Source organism: Thunnus albacares, chromosome 10, assembly GCF_914725855.1.
Source record: "Thunnus albacares chromosome 10, fThuAlb1.1, whole genome shotgun sequence".
NCBI lineage: Eukaryota > Metazoa > Chordata > Actinopteri > Scombriformes > Scombridae > Thunnus > Thunnus albacares.
This window is the reverse complement of record NC_058115.1, coordinates 17,677,372-17,701,137: the sequence shown is the minus strand read 5'-3', so window position 1 is coordinate 17,701,137 and position 23,766 is coordinate 17,677,372. Positions and strand designations below refer to the sequence as shown.

Genomic DNA, 23,766 nt, shown 5'->3' with positions numbered 1-23,766 from the left:
CAAAAGTCAATAAAAATAATTAAACCACTATTTTCTTTCTCACAGTAGACCTGCACAAAAAACTTAAAATACTTAAATTCACATTCATACTGATATGTTATAAAATTACTGGCATTAACTTATTATTATATATAATTTCCTATTCACAACAGAACAACTATTCCTTTGTGAAGTTTACCTCAAAGATCCCAGATGGTCAACAAAAAACTCACCTGATTACAGCTAATGAGCAGGGTTTTCAAAGTCTGAGACTGTGGGTCTCAGACTCAGGCCAAAGCTTGGAAATAGGCGACCTCAAATAACATATTCATGATCCTATATTTGACACTCAACATTTGAGCCAAGATAGCCTGATATTACTGTTTGACATACTTCAGTTTACACCAAATATATAATAAAGGTCTGCCTGGAGGCGTTAATTTGTTTCTGACTCTGGGAAAGTGGGAAAAACAGTAAAATTCCCCCAAACTACTGTATTTCTGAACTATCTCTTTAACCAAATCACACACATTTAGGCTATTCTATGTGACCTCCTTTTGATAACTAATGTGATATTTTTTCATTTCCATTCACTGAGTTTCTCCTGAAACTGTTTGGAGCCCCCCTGGGGAGACCCGCCTCCCACTTTGAAAACCTCTGGTTTAGAGCAATAGCATAGAAAATAGGGAATAAAGAAAACATGCTAATTATAAATTAAGGCCATATATCAGTATATATATCATTTTATCACATGTATATAAAAAGCTGTGCGTTATGCTGAGTAATTGCATTTAAGATGGTGACACACACAGTATGTTGCGTCAATAGGACTGATTGTTTCTGCATGTTAACAACTTGTGCCCTATATCGTTCATGTTGCTGTCATATTTAGCCAAATATCCACATCCAACAATATAAAACATTACAACAGCATGTAGGCCTGAAGAATATTGAACAATGAGCTCCAGTTTGAGCAGCCAGGTGTTGACAGAACAAACAAATGAGCTCTTATTGTAGTCCTAAACAGTTACTGCCATACTGGTATGTCTGTTGGGATATAGCCAACAGTTTAGTGTCCTTTGCCCCAGTTTTATCCAATTAGACGGGTTGAACTCTATAGGATGTACAGTACACATTCATGAAGGCAGAATACACACATATTTAAGAACAACTTTGTTCTACTTACTGACTTTTCCAAATCTTGATAAAGTTATAAATAAGTATACACACACACACATACATATATAGTTTTGCAACCAATCGATTACTGTAGACAGGTGTGTGCCTTTCTATATCATGTCTAATCAATTTCATCTGTCATAGATGGACTCCAATCAAGTTTTAGAGATAAGTCATGGATAAGCAAAGCAAACATGATGCACCTGAGCTCAATTTGTGCCATAGCAAAGGATCTGAATACTTGTATATATATATATATATGTATATATGTATATATATACATACACACACACTTACATATAATTGAGAGATTTCTATTTTTGATTTTTATTACATTTGCAAAAAATGTATTAAAAAGTGTGCAGAACATGAGGGGGTCTGAATACTTTCCAAAGCCAAAATATACACTGTTTATATTGATGCAATTGACCTGATACCAAAAATATACTGACCATGGCAGAGAGTCCAATTAACACACAATATTTTACGCTCTTAAAAATTTATTACCCAAGAAAAGAACAATGTTTATAAAACAGATTATCAAGAAAAATAATTCCTGTACTGATAAAACAGTTTTTGTCACAAATGTCTGTACATTGTGGTTTATAAAACTGGAGAATAATTTACACCAACTTTGATACTTAAATCCCCTCTGAGAATTTACAAAGCACAAACAAGAAAACAAACTCGTTTCCCCTGACACTAAACTCTTTTCAACAGAACTCCTCCTTGCCCAGTTCTTGTGCGACCCAGTCCTCTTCCCTGAAATGTTTCTTCATCTCATGTCCATGAAACGGATGTCCATGATAAGCAGAGTGTGTCGGGGCAGTGGTCTGGGTGCCGGGGACAGCACTTTCATCACCTGTGCTTGTGTGTCCACATTAGTCACCACAATAAAGCCGCACACAGGACTCTCCACTATACCCTTTCTAGCGCCTTCCTCTCCGTCCTCTGCACTGCTCACGCTCAGCACATGATATGTGAGGTCTCTCCCTGGCGTCACGGGCACAAGCTTCAGCTGTGTGTCATCCTGAGACATTCCCAGTGGCAGACACGAGTCTGGGATGGATGGTGCCCCAATCTTGTAGATGCGGACATCAGAGAAACGCACTTCGTAGGAGAAAGGGTAGAAGGACAATCCACGGAAGCCGTAGAAGTACTCTCGGATCTTCTCATCCCGAGTGTCCCGCCGGCACTCCTTGGAGCGCTCCACCACCCCCCCAGACTTGGGTAAGAGCACAACCCGGACAAAGTGCGGGAGGTCCCTTTTTAATTCATTGTAGAGCCTCTCATGGTCCAGCACCAGCACCACATCCACCTCAAAGGCAGATGCACAGTGGACCAGAGCCTGGTATCCAGAGCCCTTCACCCAGCCACAGGTATTGATGATACAGCCACCCACGCTGGCCTTCCTGTTCACCTCACAGCGCTGGGAAAACACCTCGGCCAGGCATGATGTCAGCTACACATCATGAGAAGGGAAGAGTTGAAGTAGGCAGAGAAAATGTTTTTTAAATGTTAAATGTTTTTTAGCTTCATACTGTTGTATTATCAAACATTCGGTATCATTCTTTTCCTCACCTTATTGTACAGTTTGATGTTGGTCCCTGGTGTAGTTGAGCCAAAGTGGTAGACCAGAGGAGCCTGGACTGAGAAACCCTCCTCCACATCTGCTGGACGCTCAATGCACAGTGCCGACACTGTCCCAGGTACAGACACCTGAAGGTACAGGATGATCCTTACATTTAATATTGATAAAGTTTGAGATTTCACTACTCACCTCGAGAGCAGAGGTTGATCAGGATGCACTGCAATTATTTTATGAATGATTACATTGAGCCTTGAAGGTATAACAAAGGCATGAGTAACTACTCTGTTTGGAACTCAGGATTGTGCTATCCACTTAATGGACAAATGGCACTCAAATTAATGTTTTTCAACACTTTCATTCCAATATCAAATATTCATGGTAAGAGATTGTGTACAATACAGGTAACTGTCTTTGTCAATCAACAATTATGGCGATGACTTAAAAGCACATCATCTCATGCCCGTAACATGATGCCACAACATACACCTCTCTACTTTTCCAACCATTAAAACAGGATCGATTCAAAATATGTTTTTCAAAATGTATTATAGGTGTGACTGAGAGGAACAGACATTTATGGCTTTGCTCTTAATGGTGCAAATTTCTTTCTTGACCAAGAAGAGAAGCAAATTGTCTGTTCTACAAAACAGATGTGTATGCTGTGTTCTGAATTCAAGATAATTATGTCTGCATGGTGCAACAGTTAAAATATCAGCCTGTTTCCACACATTTCAGCATGGATCCATATTTATTGTCTTACCCCACTCTGCCCGACATCCAGTTCCACTAGTGTGGGCCTCCTGCCCACTCTCACAGCATAGCTCAGAAGTAGCCGGCACACGGTCGACTTCCCCACATCAGTAGGTCCCACCACCATCACCTGAGAGAGGATTTGTTATTCAATGTCAATGTAAAATGTATTTCCTGGGATCCTACAAATGTACTTAGAAACACCCCTGAAAACAACAGTTCTTCGTTTTTGACTACTCACTCATGCATAGATATTCAAACCTACCCTCGGCCCCCTCTCATTGTCCCGCTCTGCCTGTTTTCTCATCTGTTCCAGGGCAGCGTGTGTGTTCAAGTAGAGCAGCATGGGAGTATCCTTAGACACGTAAGACACCTGTGGTAATGGAAAGAAGCTGTTTATTTGAGCATCATCAAATTTCAAACACACAAAGACACACAGAGTGAGTTGAATCAACGATCACACACTTGTATAGACCCTCCTGCAGGTGCTCACCTCTGGCTTCCCATAAAGATTCACACTGCAGCCTTGCCAGGTGAAAACTGCAATCTTGGAGCCTGGTCCAAATGTGTACTTCTTGTTGCGGTTCAGCTCTGAGCCAAAGACCTCAGCCATTCCTGTGAGGAGCTCCAGCTCAACTTGTTCTGCAGCCTCTCCTGCCTCCACCTCAAACCGTAGTTCAGTCTCCTTCTCCAGATCAAACCTAGTGCTGACTTTTCCAGGTACTGGAGCATCCTCGCTCGTCTTTTCTGCACCCTCTGTTGCCATGACTGAAATGATAATGTCTGTGTTCAAACTAGATGGCAATAGCAGCATTTCAAAATGAAGTTTAGATGTATATGCAATACAATAAAAACAATAGCCATTGTCACAATATTTCAAATACTGCTGTACTTTTAAGAGCTGACACTAAAGACTGTACATTTTGTTTTAATGTAGAACTGCAACTGACTTCATTATTGATTACTCTCCTTAACATTTCTTCTTTTAATTGATTGGTTGTTTTGTCTATAAAATGTCATAAAATGGTGAAAAATGCCCTTTATAATTCCCTACAGGCCAATTTGATGGCTTCAAATGTTCAGTTTACCATCACAGAAGACAGACAACCATAAAATCTTCACATTTGAGAAGTTTGAACCAGCAAAAGTTTGGCATTTTTGCTTAAAAAATGACTAACACAATTATTCAATTATCATAGTATAAAAGTTGGCGAGTAATTTTTTGTCAATCGACTAAAAGATTATCGTTGCAGCTCTGTTTTAATACATTCCTTTCTGAAGTATTCAGATACACTGACTGTATAAAATGTCAATATAGACAAATGCTCATCAAAACGGAGCCCCTATGTTCTAAAATGTCTTACTTAAGGTTTGTCATACCAGAGCCAAAACTATTTAACGCTAATTTACATCATAAGGACTGAGAGCTCAACTCAGAGCGTTACTGACATTAATTTAAACAAGCAGTTAAAGCCAATTATGCTAATTAATAATCAGAGAAAGTCTAGACTTGGGAGCGTGAGCTGTATTTGAGTTAAAATTGCTTCCAGTGTTGGGCAAATTTCAGAAGAGGATTACTTATCGACAATGACACACTGAGAGAACAATTTCATAGCATAAAGGCGAATTCAGCAGCTAGCGTTAGCTAGCCGACGCTAACTTTTATTAGCATTACTAATTTCAGTGTTAAAACGCAAAGCGACGACCTACAATCTCTCTATATGTCAATAAACTACCCCCTAAACGTCACACGACTTTTTATCCGTTGCTTATTTAGATATCTAGTACTTACGAACTAATTTCAGTCCTTATTGTAGTATAAAAACAAGTTCCTCCACTCGTGAAGAACCGCTGCTGTACAAGTCGCGTAGAGATGAGGTCACGTCCTTAGCAACCAGTGCTTGGCAACCAGTTGTGCTCAAAGCTGGAGCTAACGTTGGTTATCAACCACCGTTACTTTTGGTAGTGAAAGTACATTTGAAAACATTTTTTGTGATTTTAATATAACTATGATGACTTTAATCGCATAAAGAGAGTAAAAAGCATCTGTCATCTCTCTATGGAGCCTTTTTTATTCGTATTAGTTGTTTAAAAGTTATTTGAATACATTTTTAAATGGTTGTATCGCTCCAAACTAACACAGAAAAACATCTTTTTGGATATTGTGGCTCTGCTCTAAACATCCACAATTCCAGAAACTAAAGATATACAAATGACTGCTTATCTAAAGCCAGAAAACACAAACCAACAGGCACAAAATAATTAAGAAAACACAAAAAACTTTATTTACCAAAGAGAGATATAAAAGCACCATAAACCGTTCAGAAACTGGGGAAAAAGCAGCAGGACTATGCATTTGAGGAATATGTTGGACCAGAGACGCTCCACCAGGTGTCACCATGTATCCAGAAGACGTGAGCTGACGGAGCTCGGCTCATCAGAGGAGAGACATCCAGTTTAGTCACTCCTCATCATTCTGCGTCCGTGGGCCACATCTCCTGGATGCTCAGCTGCATGAAAGACAAGAAATGTACTGTTAAACTCTACACTATTATCAGTCCTAACACACCACTGTTAGTAGAGCGCTTGGAGAACGGGTTCACAATTTTTCAAGTCAGATAAATAAGCTTTATTGGCATGAATGTCAGATGTTGTTTTAAAACAACAATCAGGTGCCTAAATGAACATTGATATAAGTTTTTCTTGCTGTAATAAAAATAAAAGTTCCTCTTTTTGTTACTATACTTCCACCGCAGCTCAACAGGGAAACACAAAGAGGGAATTTGCTTAAAAGAATGTAATCAAGTGAGAAGTAGGGTCATTTTCTCATAGACTTCTATACAATTGGACTTCCAGTGGAGTCGCCCCCTGTTGGTCATCAGAGAGAATACAGGTTTAAGGCACCAGAGCTTCCTGCTTGGTTGCTGCACTTTTTTAAAATCAAATTTAATGCTTTTTAAGACCTTGACAGAGAAAATTTAATACCCTTTCCACAGCAAAACAAATGTACATTAGTGCTGAGCTTTATGTTTGAAATCAATTTGATAACATTAACAGGGATATTTTGTATCTCCATATAACAATCATCCGTAAAATTTTGTAAAGTAATGAAATGAATGGCATATGCAAAGAACTGTGTCTCACTGTTACGTTAACATTAGATAAAACTCTGTTAAAAAGCATTTTCAATTAAAATTTAATTACAATTTGCTTGGAATTGACAACATTGTGTTAAACAAAAAGGCTGTTGTGGTCGTTCTCACACTCACAGAGCAGGTTATACTTAATTCTCCCCATTGAGACACACGTTATCTCTCCCAGAAGTTCTGAACATACAGTTTTCTACTTTTCATCCACTTTAACAGTCCATTAAATCTGTAAACACCAAATTAAAAGTCTGCTCCTCTCCTTCATGTTGGCCGTTGCAGCTCTGCGATAATAACATTATCCAGATTCCAGCAACTATCAGATATAACAGAGGACTTTGCGTCTTCTCTGAACCCCCTGGCTTACTGTTTTGCGTACTTCTTTAATCCTGTTACCTTGGTGAGAGCAGGTGGTCTGTGTAGAACCAATCAAAACATTACCAGAAAAAGAAAAGAAAGAGCTGGACTGAGTCATGACCAAAGATCAAACCATATTTAAATAACTGAATCCTGTGGGGAGATTCAACTAGGCATCACTTCAAAATTTAAGACCTACAATAATTAAAAATCAGACTTTTTAAGACATTTTAAATTCTGAAAATGTAATCTGAGACTTTTCAAGGATCTGCAGGAACCCTGTTTTAACAAATAACGCAACAACCTAAATAACTTTTTGGACTGTGACTTTCAAACAGGAGCTTAGCAGCACCTGGATTTTAACAACAAAAAAATAGTATTATTAAATCCATGTTTGGTTCCCTCGTTTGAAACTAAGAAGGAACTTTGAAAGGAGAAATTCTGAAAGTAATGTACTCTGTTAAGTCTCAAGTTTCATTTGACTTGCATCGTTTTTATTTATTACAGCTAATAAAATATTTAGTGTGACATTATTTTCCAAACTCTGTCAGACAGTTTTGAGATGACAAACCTTCACCGTGCGTCTACTCCGCCTTCAGAGCGTCCTGTAGAGCAGCAACTACAACATCTGGTTGAGGGAACTTCAGCCTAGCAGGCGGACCCAATTTTATTCCAGTCCACAGAGATGTTTCTGTGGACATGAGACGTGAGGAAGAATGTGTCATTTGTGGGAACAAGATAAAAGATAAACTGTAAGGCCGTATTCAGACCAAATCAGGCGGTGCGGTGTTCAGCCGCAGGGGCGAGCGGAGGTGTGGGGGGGGTGTGGGCGTATTTATTTGTGCTCTAGAACGTAACCGCTGTGAAACAATCACAAAATAACATTCTATTGATCTGATTCACCGGCTTTCTCATTACCAGCGCTCCCTCTCTTCGTTCACTCTCTAGCTCACTCGGCCACAGCTGCTCTCTCTCTCTCTCATTTCTCTCGTCTTTTTTAAAATGAGTCGAGAAGCTGACGGCAAAGTCTAACTTTATTTTTAACGTTATCATATGAATATAAATGTACTCCCCTCATCCTTGTAACATCTTTGTGCTCCCTCATGGCAGAGTTTACTACTCTGATCAGTCTGATCTCCAGCTGTGATTGGCCACCGCAGCCTTCAGCCGCAGTGACGTCATGTTGCGTTTCTCCAACTTTCCAGCTGTGGTCCAGTGCGGTGCTGCAGCGGCAAAAACAGCTGCAGCTGAAACGCACTACCCCCATTCAAATGAATGGGAGGACTGGCGTTTTCTCTGCACCACCTGACTTGGTCTGAATACGGCCTAATACTTCTGTTCAAAAAGTTTCTGGAGGATTGAAGTAAAATTAACAAATTTCAAGACAGTTGACTCTGATACTCAAATAAAAATGTGGTTAAAAAGTGAACAGCAACTTGTGCACCAACCTCTTAACTTAGAGCAATATAATCATCATACATACAGTATGAACATAATAGACACAGGCGACACATTATGCTGAATTTGACAGGGGGCTGCGCTCGTTCTCAGTGCAAACTTTCGACTCTCTGGTGGTTATTTATTTAAACTGAAGATAGAAAACAAGGAAAACTTTTCAAAGCACTGCCTGTGATTTTTCTGAGTAACTGAAGTTTTCGGTTAGGGAAACTTTTTGGTGATAGAATTTTTCAAAGGTTGTAAATTTAATTTTGTAACCTTTGAATAGCAGCCTCAAATAGGTAGAAGTCAAATCAGAAGTAGTGACACTTGGCTCAGAATGACGGTCTTCTTGGGGGAATGTTAGAGCTATTCTTGGATTTCCCCTTTTCCCTCCTCCTCACCTTTGCCTCCATCCAGCAGAGTGATATCGAAGCTTTTCTTACGAGGTTTCTCAGGGTTGAGGACCACAGTCAGTCCGGGGCGTGCAGCCAGGAGTGCAGATTTCACCTCCTCGGCATGACGCCTATACACTCGTCAGCTCTTGCTGCCAGAAATAACACATCGACCATTAGGGTGGACATCTGTGTGCGAGTTATTCATTAAAACTGTTGCTGCATATGATAAAGTAACTCTGCATATTTAATCAAGTACTTGTACAACTTGAGTACAACTTTGTGATACTTGTGTTTAACATGAGTATTTTCGTTTTATGCTTCTACTTCGATACATTTTAGAGGGAAATATTGTCTTTGATTTATTTGACAACTATAGTTAAGAAGTATAAGCAGAAAACAACTATAATAACTTGAAAAAACACTTAAGAGCTATGGATATGCAGGTGTAGATGTTATTCCATGAGCTTCATGCTCTGACGTTGTAGAAGAAACATCAACTCATTGTTAAATGATGCTGCTTCTTTAACAAGTTGTTGGGCAGTCAGCTTTCTCTGTGAAAGCCACAACTCGAATGAAAATGAATCAAAATGATTAACTGTTTTAATCAATTATCCATTTTAGTCATTTTCCAGTCAAAACCACCAATCAGTCTCTGGTTCCAGCTTCTCTGATGTGAGGATTTGCTCTTTTTCTGTGTTTTGTATCAATGAATGAATGAAGTGAATACATGAGGATTTATAATACTCAAATAAATGGGGCATTAATGCGTAATTGATACTGATTATGATTGATTACTTTTGATACTTGATATTTTGTTTACATTCTAATAATGTTTTGAATGCAGGTCTTGTAATGGATTATTATTACGTCGAGGCACTTCTACTTTTACTGAAATAAAGGTTATTGATTATGTTGTGATATACCTACCAGTGTTCAATGACCACTCTTTGCCCGTCCTCCCCCTCTCCTCTCTCCTCCTTCTCCTCCTCCACGGCTGGTTTCTCCTCTAGTGGAGCCTCCGCTTTGCGCTTCGTCCCTCGACGACCTGAACACGTTTGATTTCATAACACTGGTTTTTAAACACTAATTGAAGGAAATATTGGAGTATGTAATATTAGATGAAAGAGTGACGCGGCGAAGCCTACACAGGTTAAACACTTCCTGTGAATGAAACCAGATCACAAGTAGTTACGTTAAGTCTTTAATGACTTAAATGAGGGTGATTTGTTCCACTTTAGCCATGAAGCTACCGTTGATGCAAGCTAGCTGCCCATAAAAGAAAAGCCTGGCCAAAACACGAAATGACAACTTTTGTAACAAGCAGTATAACACATAAGACAGCCTAAATCGTCCCTAAATTAGCTAAATTACGCCGTTGCATTAGTTAAAATTTGCAGAGGCATGCACACCAACAACACACCTACCTGCTTTGGACGCCATTGCTGTTGTTACAAAACTTTGGCGCGCAGGTCGACTGTACCAATATATTTAACTGAAGGGGGGTTAACATGTGGCTCTGCTCCACACATCCACAATTCCAGAAACTAAAGATATACAAATGACTGCTTATCTGAAGCCAGAAAACACAAACCAACAGGCACAAAATAATTAAGAAAACACAAAAAACTTTATTTACCAAAGACAGATATAAAAGCACAATAAACCGTTCAGAAACTGGGGAAAAAGCAGCAGGACTATGCATTTGAGGAATGTGTTGGATCAGAGACGCTCCACCAGGTGTCACCATGTATCCAGAAGATGTGAGCTGACGGAGCTCGGCTCATCAGAGGAGAGACATCCAGTTTAGTCACTCCTCATCATTCTGCGTCCGTGGGCCACATCTCCTGGATGCTCAGCTGCATGAAAGACAAGAAATGTACTGTTAAACGCTACACTATTATCAGTCCCAACACACCACTGTTAGTAGAGCGCTTGGAGGACGGGTTCACAATTTTTCAAGTCAGTTCAATAAGCTTTATTGGCATGAATGTCAGATGCTGTTTTAAAACAACAATCAGATGCCTAAATGAACATTGATTTAAGTTTTTCTTGCTGTAGTAAAAATCCACAAGCCTCCCTCTGTGCAAAAATGTATTTAAAAGTTTATCTGAGGCTAATATGAAGCTTCAGCCATCCAAATTAGTCAAATCAAGTAGAACTCTTTCAATGTTAATATCTTTTTAGTGCCAAAGTTCCTCTTTTTGTTACTATACTTCAACCGCAGCTCAACAGGGAAACATAAAGAGGGAATTTGATGCTAAAAAGACTATAAATGTGGCAGATATCCACTTGATATGACTAACTCAGACTGCTGAAGCCTCATATAAACTTCACATCAACTTTTAAATCCATTTTTGCACTACATGACTGTGTAGACACACTGTAGCTTTTGGTCCCCATCACTTACATTGAAAGTGAGTTTTAAGGGGATCTTTTAAGAGCCATCATGAACAGCAGAATGATTACAGTGAGGAAAACCTCTTTCAGTGTTCATATGGACACCTGACTGTTGTTTTAAGAAACAGATTATCTTTGGTTACCTATGAAGCCATCAGTCTATAACATGAGCAGTTTAACCTTTTCTACAAGTATGGAGGTAAAACTATTTTGACTCAGAAGTATAAAAATGATTTCACTTTGATTACTTGAAACTCAACTCATAAGCATTACATAAAATTCAGTTAAATGTGCAAGTTGTCAATTTGAAGAGCTATATAAGCCTACTTTAAGCTGTATTTACGGTTGATTTCATCTTATTGATGTTTTGGACTACAACCCCTGAATATTTCCACTGAAAATACCAAAACTGTTATTTATACAGTCTGTTGGCTGAAGGTAGGCAATGTGTTTGAAGCCCAACTAACGAGCAGTAATGTTGCCCCCTGGCCTGATGACTCACAAAATGGCAAGTCATCTAAGGAAATCCAAGTTTATGTCATAACACATGGCTCTGGGGAAAAATGCACTGAGGGGACAGCGGACCCAGTATCAACTGCTTACAGATTATTATATTATAATTATGAGCCCAACTCTATGAAGCCATCTTTTAAGACCTTCTGTGTAATAGCGGATACAATTTCAAATGTGTATTTCATTGCAGTGGCTACAGAAATTGTAACTGGTTCTTTTTTCTTTTTTTTTTAGAAACCAAAGTTAGTTCTTGTCTAGACCACACAGCCAAGAAAAATATATCGATATCTATATTCCTTCATACTTTCACGGGGTTGCTGCCATAGACTGTGTAAAAATACCATCGCCATCTTGGTTTTTTTTGGCGCCAGAAGCGATGGGAAGTGACCTTATTTAGACAAGAGCATGGAGCTCAGGAGGAATCCCCCGGGGTGCAACTACAGCACGTCACATACCGCCGTGGTAGCGACTTGTGAATAAGTTAGCAACATCCTACAGCATACCCTGCTTTATCGTCCATTTTACTCTAAATAGAGGCATAATTTACAAAATGAACATCATGCTGTATTGAAGAAGACTTGAAAGTAGCAATTGAGACCATCAACTCATTAGGAAACTGTTTACTGAGGTAATAAATCAAGTGAGAAGTAGCTTCATTTTCTCATAGACTTCTATATAATTGGACTTCTTATTGCAACCAGTGGAGTCACCCCCTGCTGATCATTAGAGGGAATAAAGGTAGGCACCGGGGCTACCTACTTGGTTGCTGCACTTTTTTTAAAAAATGAAAAAGAAAAAAAAAAAAAAAAAAAAAAAATATAATTTAATGCTTTTTAAGACCTAGACAGAAAAGATTTAATAACCTGTCAAAATTAGCCAATACTCTGTCAGACAGTTTTGAGATGACAAACCTTCACCGTGCATCTACTCTGACTTCAGAGCCTCCTGTAGAGCAGCAACTACAACATCAGGTTGAGGGAACTTCAGCTTACGAGGCGGACCCTTCTTTATTCCAGTCCACAGAGATGTTTCTGTGGACATGAGACGTGAGGAAGAATGTGTCATTTGTGGGAACAAGATAAAAGATAAGCAGTAATACTTCTGTTCAAAAAGTTTCTGGAGGATTGAAGGAAAAAAAAATAATAATAAAAAAAAAAAAAAATCAAGAAATTTCAAGACAGTTGACTCTGATACTCAAATAAAAACGTGGTTAAAAAGTGAACAGTAACTTGTGCACCAACCTCTTAACTTAGAGCAATATAATCATCATACATACAGTATGAACATAATAGACACAGCAGACACATTATGCTGCATTTGACAGGGGGCTGCGCTCGTTCTCAGTGCAAACTTCCGACTCTCTGGTGGTTATTCTACAGTGTTGGTAAACATTAGCCTCCTGTCGATGTTTCAAGCAGGGTTTAATGTGGCAGACGAAACATCAACTCTGGCCAAGTTCAAGTTTTTGCCAAATTTGACTTCTTAAGTTAACACATCGGGCTTCCAGCGCATGTAAACATTTTTCTACTTGAAGATAAAATAAAACTCCGTCGTATGGTTGAAAAATGTGTTTAATTCAGTTCTGGCTCTAAAGTTCACAAAACATGCCAGTATATATATACACACACACACACACACACACGTGGCCATTTTAACATGATAGGGGGCCCAAAAATTAGCTGCTGGGCCTCCGCAAACCACTGCTCCTCCCACTCTTTGTACATTATGTACAGTAGCATGCATCCTGGCCCCAGGTTTGCTGTGTGGTGATTTGATTCGACATTAACTAATTAAAGAAGGAGCACAACGTAACTGTAATATCAGCCGGACAAATGAAGGTCCTAGATTTTCACATGGGGCCCCTCCTCAAGATCAAGCAAACATATTCATATATAGTTAATACAATTACAACAAACCAACTGCCATACAGTGAACCTGGTCCCACACCTGTTGCCTGCTGTGCTCAGTTCAGCACCTCAGTATAGACCTTTGCTCTTGAAATAATGCACATCCTTCTAACAATGTCCCAGTTACTCTGTATAATCCACAGTCCTATAAACAGTTCTAATGGGAACTGTTTTAAACTGAAGATAGAAAACAAGGAAAATTTTCAATGCTTTGAACACCTAACAAATTCCCATTAACCTCCATCACTATCCATTTCAAAAGCTAAATCTATCATAACCTCAGAAATAAAACTAAAATATCTGCATGACAAGAAAAGGTTGTAAATGTAATTTTGTAACCTTTAAATAGCAGCCTCAAATAGGTAGAAGTCAAAAACAGAAGTAGTGACACTTGGCTCAGAATGACGGTCTTCCCTTGGAGAAATGTCTGAGCTATTCTTGGATTTCCCCTTTTCCCTCCTCCTCACCTTTGCCTCCATCCAGCAGAGTGATCTCAAAGCTGTTCCTCCGGGGTTTCTCAGGGTTGAGGACCACAGTCAGTCCGGGGCGTGCAGCCAGGAGTGCAGATTTCACCTCCTCAGCATTACGCCCATACACTCGTCAGCTCTTGCTGCCAGAAATAACACATCGACCATTAGGGTGGACATCTGTGTGCAAGTTATTCATGAAGACTGTTGCTGCATATGATAAAGTAACTCTGCATATTTAATCAAGTACTAGTGCAACTTGAGTACAACTTTGAGATGCTTGTGTTTAACATGAGTATTTTCGTTTTATGCTTCTACTTCAATACATTTTAGAGGGAAATTTTATCTTCAATTTATTTGACAACTATAATTATAGAACTTTGGGCAGAAAACAACTTGAAAAGGCACTTAAGAGCTACAGAAGGGCAGGTGAAGATTTTATTCTATGAGCTTCAAGGTCTGATGTTGTAGAAGAAACATCAGCTAATAGAATTAAGTTTATACTACCTATCCATCATTGTTAAATGCTGCTGCTTCTTTAACAAGTTGTTTTACTTATTTGCTGCCTAACGTTCAGGACACTACGTGCAGTAGAGCACACCTCACTGCAAGTTTTAACTGGTACACTACACAGTGGACAGTATTGTTAAGAACTAGTTTGTAGATTAAGATTTGACATACAACGCTGGAGCTAAAACAATTAGTCAAACCATTTTAGTCATTTTCCAATCAAAACCACCAATCTCTGGTTTCAGCTTCTCTAGTGTGAGGATATGCTGTTTTTCTGTATTTTATATCGTAAAGTGAATAAATGTGGGTTTGGGACTGTTGGTCAGACAAAAAAAGCAATGTTGAATGCCACCTTTGGCTCTTAGACATTTTTTAACCAAACATTTTATCAAGATAATCTAAAATTTGATCAACAATGAAAATAACTTAATTGCAGCTGTGTAAAAAAACATACGATCAGCTTATAAAATTATGCATTATAACAGATTAAACCACACATAGTGTTGTTTACACTTTTGTCAATGCCACAAGTAATACAAGCTTCAATAATGATAATAATAATAATAATCAAATAAATTGGGCATTAAATGCGTAATTGATACTGATTATGATTGATTACTTTTGATGCTTGATATTCTTTGTAACTGTTACATTATAATAATGTTTTGAATACAGGCCTTGTAATGGAGTATGTTTACCTTGAGGTACTTCTACTTTTACTGAAATAAAGGTTGTCGATTGTGTTGTGATATATCTACCAGTGTTCAATGACCACTCTTTGCCCGTCCTCCCCCTCTCCTCTCTCCTCCTTCTCCTCCTCCACGGCTGGTTTCTCCTCCTCTAGCGGAGCCTCCGCTTTGCGCTTCGTCCCTCGACGACCTGAACACATTTGTTTTCATAACACTGGTTTTTAAACACTGACTAATTGAAGGAAACATTGGAGTATGTAATATTAGATGAAAGAGTGACGCGGCAAAGCCTACACAGGTTAAACACTTCCTGTGAATGAAATCAGGTCACAAGTAGTTACGTTAAGTCTTTAATGACTTAAATGAGGGTGATTTGTTCCACTTTAGCCATGAAGCTAACGTTGATGCAAGCTAGCTGTCCATAAAAGAAAAGCCTGGCCAAAACACGAAATGACAACTTTTGTAACAAGCAGTATAACATATAAGACAGTCTACATCGTCTTTAAATTAGCTATATAACGCCGTTGCATTAGTTAAAATTTGCAGAAGCATGCACACCAACAACACACTTACCTGCTTTGGACGCCATTGCTGTTATTACAAAACTTTCGCGCGCAGGTCGACTATACCAATATATTTAACTGAAGGGGGGTCGGATACGGTGGACTAAACTATTATTGGAACGGTTCCCTCTGAGAGATATTATTTTTCCTAGGATTGTGAAGTCATGACCCGCCGTACTCTGCCTCTGATTGGCTTACCCTGATATTTTTCCTAAAACTAACCAACCCAACCAACGAAGGCAACCGATACTAGCCAATCAGAGACAGAGTCGGGCGGGTCATGACTTCCCCATCCTGGGAAAAAAAAGTCTCCCTCTGAACCGTTTACACCGATTTAACGGGTTTCCTTACATTTAATTGTCAAGAAATAGTTGTTTAAAAAGGCCAGTTGTAAATTTCGGAGATAAATGATATTCATATACAGGTTTTTGTTCGAAAACCATATAAAATACAAATACAATTTTTTGCCTATTTAACTTCAAATCTGCAAAGTCAATGATGTAAGCACATCAGAGGATTAGGAAATTTAGTTGTTGTCTGTATTATTACAATGTGTATTAAAAGACATTTCAATCAATGTATGTATGACTGCTCTAAAATCCAGTGTTTTGAATTTTGTTGGTGGGAGTATGCTTGTTTAGTTGTTTAAATCATGAATTGTGCTTTTTACAGAGGAAAAAATGAACACAAGAACACTAACGCTAGATAAAATAAATTGATAGTCCTTAGGCATAACTATAAAAAAAATAATTAGAAGAAACTTTTGAGTAAAATAAGTTTGATTTTCCAAAGGACATTAAAAACATACTTTTCAGGACAGCCAATGGCCTTTACTGTTTTTGAGTCTACAGCGATAGGTGAAAAGTAATCTTTTGACATGAATTGAAATGAGGGCATTAGTTCATTGCCCTTTTGAATATTCTGCTACTTCCCCAGAAGCCAACTGTGATGACCCCTGATGTCATCTTTGTTAGGCCTTGTGATTTACTTGTCTGCTCTGTCTCAACAGGTGCTCGTTAGGGCAACTGGCGACACCTGATGGCTCACAATGTTGCCAGATTATTAAAGTCAAGGCTGCAGCTATGGCAATCTCTTTGTTTCTGCTTCTCCCTTTAGGCTCCCGTTCTGATTTGGTTTAGTTATGGTCCCTTAGTTATTTATTTTGCTTTCATGCACCTGATAACACCCACCCCATGCATCACACACTTCACACTGATCTCATTGATCTCCACACCCCAAACTGTATATATTTAGTTACATCTTTAATTTGGCTTTATTTATTTTATAAGTTTATCTTTTTTTTTAAACTTCTGTATCATGTCGTGTCTCCCTTTTGATAAGACCCACAGTGAGGTCAAACCTGTGGGAAGACGATCTCGGTTCTGGGGTAAGCTGAAAGGGGCTTAGTTCAGTTTTTTGATGTGAAGCACTTGGTACATGCAATTTCTTTTGTTGTGAAGCACTTTGTGCTCCTTTTTTTGTATGAGAGGTGCTATACAAATAAAGTTATTATTATTTTGTTGTGGCCATTTCAGCCAAGTCATAACTTAATTTCCAAATAATCTCTCCTTATTAGAAATCAGTATTTTAAAAGTCTCAAAAGGGAAAAAAATATTCAGTTTCATGTACAGTAGGTCTCACTTTCAAAACTGTAAAGTATGAATTTCCTGATTACTTAAACTTCTACTGCAGTGACGTAAAATATTGTCATATTTATGTAAGGTAGTTCTGCCATTGCCAGAATATGTAGGTTTATTCACTGCAGTATTTTATTTAAGCAGCATTCTCTTAAATAAATTGTTGTTAAATAGTCAGTCATGAAGTTTGATTGTTTGTTTGTTATTAACTTTTCTTCCCTGCAATATGTTCAATCTTACCTGCTCCAACAAGAACACTGACGGAAAAAGCTTTCAATGTGTTTTTAACTGTGACAATTTTGTAAAATGCTGATTCAGTTTTGCATTTATCTTCATTGCCGTCAGATAAACTTTTCTGTCTACCATGTAATTTACACAGGTATTAATTGAAGATGACAAAATGTTGTTATTTATCAGAATTTTCTAACCGTTTGTGTGTTTCACTAGAGTATGTTTCTGCTTTTGTTCCCATGCACCTACAGACAGGAAGGAAAGGTTCAGAAATCATTTGGTACCGAGTTGTTACCAGAAAGTCTTTCATTGAAACTCATCTTGACTCTTGTTTCAACGTGATGACACGAAGTGGTGTAACATCCACAGGTTGAGTGGTAGAATGCATGAAAAAAAAAACAACCTTAAGCTAGTCTACCAATGGACTTTTTAATTCTTGTTTAATGGTGTCACAACTGATTTGATAATTATATAAAATGCTGCATGTAATGTAACACATTTAAAACAAGTTTTCAAAGGTGAGAAACTACTTTTAATCCAGACATGGTGTGTTGAGACCTCTGACAGAATCATAAAAGCCAGGTCTTCGCTCTCATATCTGCGTCATCTCATCCCGCTAAAACCTAGATACACTAAGAGATCAGTCCCCCCTTCTGGCAACTCCAACTGAAGATCTGTGTAATGTCCTGTGTGAAGAATATGACAGATGAATGCAGGTCCCAAGGGTTGTGTTCCCACATTTTCTAATTGTTTCCGTAATCCCCAAATGTAGAGTTGTGGTGGACGGCTGAGAGACATCATCCAGAACAAACAAGAAGACACTGAGAGAAGATCCTGCCAAGCAGCAGACGCGTGTGTTTGAGGACACCAAATACAAGAACAAATATGGTGCTACCGGAATAGCAGCGACGAATCCCCGTGTCTTTCACAGTGGATGTGGCAGTCACATTTTTAGGCACTCAAACAAATTGTCTGAGGACGTCACCGTTTGCGTCTGTGCCAACATACAAGGGCTATACAACCTCCAAGAGCGAGGCGGTGTGACTGACTCACAAGCGCTCATCTAATCCCTGTTCTTTTGTTTTCTAGTTGACAACAAACTCAAGACCCACACTTCATCTTGGCCGTGCTGTCACTTCTACTCTTGCTGCCATATGATTCAGCCTTTTCATTCAGTGAGTTTCTGAACTACATCAGACACAAAGATACATCAAATCTACTGTTTCTTTGGATCCCAATCTGTCTTTGCACTCTGTTGTGGTGTATTTTTAGCTGTGTGCGTAAACCTTCAGAGGGGTTGACAGACTGATCGACAGATGTGCCCCGTATTCACTCCGCTCTCCTTTTTTGCTTTGGGCTGACTCAAGACCGGATGCACAGAGCTCCCGGCTGCCTCCGCACTCTACAAATGTGTAGTACTATCAGTGCAGCATCCAATGCTCACAAACACTCATACAGAAGATATTACTGTCACTGTACACAAGCAAGCAGAGGAGCAACAACAAAAGATTTCTTTCACAAAATTCTGGTCTTTTTTATGTATTTTTGCTGCTGTGAGCTACAGCATCTAATCTTCTGCTTCTTCATCTGAAAAAGTGTCAATAGTCTTATTGTTTGTTAATCCTGTTGTGCTTCTTTCTTTTTCAGTGGGTCTGTGGTAAATCTTTAAAGTGCTTTGAAACTTCATTTTGAAAGCTGCCATATAGTATATTACATTTTTATAATCAGTTTTTGTGGATGAAACCTACACCGTGGCTCGATGAGATGGCAATGTCCACCCCTTCAGTCCACTGACTGAAATATCTCAACAACTATTAGATGGATTTCTGTGATACTGAGTAAAGATATTCACGGTTCCCAGAGGATGAGTCCTACTGACATTGGTGACCTCTGACTTTTTATCTAATGACACCAGCTGGTCAAAGTTTTACATATCCACTGAAATATCTCAACATTTACTAGATTGGAACAAAATCTTGCACAGACATTCATGTTCCTCACAGGATGAGTTGTAATATCTTCACGTTGTGTTTAGTGTCATTATGAAATGTTGGCATCCAAACATACTAAACTGCATGGTGACAATGGTAAATGTTACTGCTAAACATCAGCATGTTAGCATTGTCATTATGAGCATGTAGACTGTTGTCTTATGTGCACATGTCCACAATGCACTTGAAAAATTACATGAACCTCCGTGCTTAAGAAAACGATTTCAAAGCAGTTGCATGAAATAAAAAGATGAAAACTGTCTGTTCTGTAGGGCTGCAACTAATGATTATCTTTACTATTGATTAATCTTTTGATTATTTTCTTGATTAATCCTTTTGTCTATAAAATGTCACCCTCAGATGCCTTGTTTCATCTGATCAACACTACAACATCTAAAGATATTGCGTTTATTATCATGTATGACACAGAAAAAGCTTCAAATCCTCACATTCAAGAAGCTTCAACCAGCAAAAGTTGACAATTTATTTTCTGATCAACTAATCGATTAATCAACTAATTGTTGTAGCTCTTATGCTCTGCAGCTCATTTTCTTAGTCCCTGAAGTCCTTCTTTCTGGCACTTTGCAGGTTTTGCAGGTTTCCCGATGTTGCCCTTCTTGCGTTTAATCAAGTGCAGTGACACACACAAACAAGTGATGGTCTTGTTATTGCTCAGTGGGTGAACTCAGAGCAAAATGTCAGTGTTTCCACTCAAAATGATTTGTCCAGATAGTCTGAGGATCTCCTCATCTCTCTGTTTTTACTCCTCACTGTTTTTTTCCCTTCCTCTTCCGTTGGTTGGGTTTACAGAGGCAGAGGTTCACTGCACTCAAGGCTCATGTTTCCACGTGCTGGACAATGAGAGCTGGTCAGTGCAACAGTGCTGCAAATTATATTCATCAATTATGGATGTGATAGGTCAGTTGTCACATTGACTGCCGTGCTGCATTGTTATTAGTTATAAACCTATTATGTTCTGTTTTATTCTGTTCTTTTTCTCATAAACTCAGCATGCAGATATTTCATCTTTCTCTCTGAAAATCGCTCTCAGCCTCTTCATTTCCTTCTCGGGCCCTCTGACGTCAAGGCGTGAGCCTCAGTTCATCCTCTGCAAATAAGACATGTGTGAGAGTGTACGTCAGGGAACACGCCAATGACACACAAACGCACACGCCAACTCATGAGAGCCAACACACAGGCTTGGCCAAGAAAGGCACAACCATGTGAGGGAGACTGTGTGACAGAGAGAGAGAAAGAAGTGCTGGTGCAATAGGGGTTCAGACAAAGACTGAGTGACAGCATGAAAGGCAGGCAAACACACAAAAGAGAGGAAGACAGGCAGAGGCAAGTAAAATAGGATAGAGAGTTGGGGGAGAGTATGTGGGCACAGTGTGTGATTAGTGCGCATCATCAAAGTCTGACGACTTCAGAGAAATTTTCTGTGCTAATGGCCTATAGTTGTGTTCCTGCACTGGAAAAACTGTAAACGACCATGTCCTATAACCACCCAGGCAGCTGCTTTTAAGCAAAGAGGGCAAACGCCTACAGTTCTGTCATGAAACAAGAGCTTAGAAATATGGGAAAGGTAATCACACTGGTCACGATTCAGATGTTTTGATGTGCATGAACTGTGGCAGGAAAAGCTGTGAAGGGAGTCACCCCCTCTGCAAAATCTCATGAAATTGGGACTCAAAGTAAAAGTGTTTTTAGATAATATGAGTTCAAAAACTGCTTCCAAATCTGTTTTAAAATATGTTATTTTCCATTGCCATAAGTTATAGTCATGTGAAATATAAAATTTAATTTGTTTCCTATCACAAATAATGTCAAAGATAATAATAATGCCTGCACACAGTTATCACCTCAGCACTGATTTATTGAAAAAATGTCAACGTTTGGTCACAAGGACCTTTCTCAGGACATTTCATTAGACAAGACATATATTACACCCCCTCATTGATTTCATAAATCAATGAGGGGGTGTAATATATGTGTGTGTGTGCAGGGATTGACTTTTTTTCTTTGTACTTGGATCTTCGGGGAAATTGATTCCCTGCACCACAGGAGACACTAAGCAAGTGGTGTGCATGTTGCCTTCTACTCCATCACAAATAATGCCCATGAAAAGTCTAAACCCACTGAAGTGTTTGCCACCGTCAGTAACACTGATGGTCTTTTTGAAGTCATGCTCTTGATTTAAAAACTCTAACATCAAACGCCTCTGATTGCCTTCCCCAACCAGCCTCAATGCGAGTGTTTTTCCCCACATTTTCCAGGTTGCCAAGCACCAGAAAGCAGGTGTTAGCTTGTTAAAGTCAGCATTTCGGAGTTAAAAGAAAGCGATAACTGTGGATAGTAGCAATAGCATGTTGGGGACTAAGACAGCAAGTAATTTTACCTGAGAAAAACAAATTTCACTCCCTCAAAAAACAGCATGGCTCTGGTGGTGTTGCATTCTTGTCTCTTGATGTGAGATTTGGTATCTTCTTGCCTCTTCTGTCTCCATCAGGGTTGGACATTGGTCTTCCAACATTAAACCCTTAAATATACCCTCCAGACATATTTAAAGATATATAAAAATACTCTCGTTTGAATAATAATTTGTGTCTAATGTGTTTTTTCCACAAAATTTCCCCAGAATTTATGAATGTTTAAATACTTTTTATTTCAAAAGTTCAACTGCTGGACACAAGATGTCTCCTACCTCACTGAAAAGTCCATTCTCAGTGTCTGTGCACTGGATGTTTCAACTTCCCACATCACTTTTGTATAAGCTGAATTCTGGACCACGACTGGTTCCAAACTAGTCGTTATGTCACAAATCACAGTCATAGGTTGAGATAAATGTGAAAACAGCCTTCTAGTGTAAAACTCTGCACATACATCATTCTGCACAGTGACACTCAAACATCCAAGGGAAATAACAAGAAGAAAAACACTTTTTTTGGGTAGAGGGGGACTTTAATGTTTACAAGTGATTCTTTTCTGATAGCTGAAAATGTCTGTAGTTGCAACATCCACAAAATATGGACATGACTGCAAATCACCTTGTTTGTGCACCTTGACATCTGCAGAAATAAGCACCTCCACACAACAAAATTGACCCATAAATGGAAGATTTATTGGCAACTTTGTGCTTATGGATGCTGTGTAGATGAAAACCAGCACAGACACACAAGAGAGACTGTTATCTCTCTCCAAGCCAGCACTCCTGGAGGGCTCGGCAGCAAGAACTCCCTGTGCCAAACACAGAAATAGACTTCTGGAATAAGTACACAATAATACTTAAATTATAAAACCAATTCTATACTGTTCATAATGTATACCTGTAAGTTTAATCTATTTAAAAAAAGGTGTTTTACATTGAATTTTTCCTTAACAGTGAGATTGTTTTTCTTAGAAAAAGCGACGCTTTCTGCCAGATCAAGAGACCACAAAGATTCTTGAACCCTGTTGTTTCTCCATCAAATCACAGGACAATAACCACAACGAATAATCAAACCCCAACAACACTGGACATTCAATATCAAAGTCAAACATCTGTGTGATTAACAACAAGAATATGTACCTACATTTATATTCTACACCTGCAGAATTTTATCTCAAAGCAGAACTATTAGGTGATCAAAAATGTGGCAAATAATAAAGCAAAAGAAATGAAAAGTTCTGAAATAAGGCCACTGTTAAGGACAAGAATGTATGTGGGTTTGATAATTTATCCAAACTATGACTGCAACGCTCACAGAAGGGAGAAAAATAAAAGAGAAGGAAGGAAAGGTGAGAGCAAAGTAAGGTGTGAAAATGATGAATCATTTGTGAGATATAGGACAAAACAAATGAGACTCAAGGTGATTACAGCCTGTTTAAACAAACTGCAATGAACTTTACAATTTCCATGAGTGTGTGTGTGTGTGTGTATTTACACATGAAAGTGTATTTGCATGTGTCCATGTACCCGCAAACACATGTATGAGTATGTACATCATTATCATCATCATCATCATCATGGTGAAAGTTAATCTGT

At 38.7% G+C, this 23,766-nt stretch overlaps 2 protein-coding genes, 1 long non-coding RNA gene and 1 pseudogene across 3 annotated transcripts; 1 reads left to right on the top strand and 3 right to left on the bottom strand.

Annotated features, from left to right (window-relative positions):
• Nucleotides 1-1,640: 1,640 nt before the first annotated feature.
• On the bottom strand, nt 1,641-5,399 carry clp1 (cleavage factor polyribonucleotide kinase subunit 1). The gene is made up of 6 exons (XM_044363842.1): nt 5,292-5,399; nt 3,993-4,267; nt 3,765-3,872; nt 3,510-3,629; nt 2,740-2,877; nt 1,641-2,620 (listed from the first exon to the last, which is right to left on the bottom strand). The coding sequence occupies exons 2-6, from the start codon at nt 4,263-4,265 to the stop codon at nt 1,934-1,936; spliced, it is 1,326 nt and encodes a 441-aa protein (XP_044219777.1). The 5' UTR covers nt 4,266-4,267; nt 5,292-5,399; the 3' UTR covers nt 1,641-1,933.
• A 362-nt stretch (nt 5,400-5,761) lies between these two features.
• Nucleotides 5,762-10,372, bottom strand: LOC122990476 (annotated as a pseudogene).
• Nucleotides 10,373-10,445: 73 nt separating this feature from the next.
• Nucleotides 10,446-16,004, bottom strand: LOC122990474 (selenoprotein H-like). Its single transcript, XM_044363843.1, has 5 exons — nt 15,894-16,004; nt 15,390-15,510; nt 14,122-14,264; nt 12,659-12,778; nt 10,446-10,693 (listed from the first exon to the last, which is right to left on the bottom strand). Exons 1-4 carry the CDS (start codon nt 15,907-15,909, stop codon nt 12,672-12,674), a joined length of 387 nt encoding a protein of 128 aa, XP_044219778.1. The 5' UTR covers nt 15,910-16,004; the 3' UTR covers nt 10,446-10,693; nt 12,659-12,671.
• Nucleotides 16,005-16,695: 691 nt separating this feature from the next.
• LOC122990477 lies at nt 16,696-19,998 on the top strand. The gene is made up of 3 exons (XR_006405371.1): nt 16,696-17,270; nt 18,524-18,926; nt 19,024-19,998. It is a non-coding gene; the product is annotated as an uncharacterized LOC122990477 (long non-coding RNA).
• The last annotated feature ends 3,768 nt before the right edge of the window (nt 19,999-23,766 follow it).

Coding starts and splice junctions, on each gene's coding strand:
- clp1 (XM_044363842.1), bottom strand. CDS start 4,265: ATGGCAACAGAGGGTGCAGAAAAGACGAGCGAGGATGCTCCAGTACCT. Junction 3,630..3,764: donor ACAATGAGAGGGGGCCGAGG/GTAGGTTTGAAT, acceptor ATCCTCTCTCAG/GTGATGGTGGTGGGACCTAC. Junction 2,621..2,739: donor ACATCAAACTGTACAATAAG/GTGAGGAAAAGA, acceptor CATGATGTGTAG/CTGACATCATGCCTGGCCGA.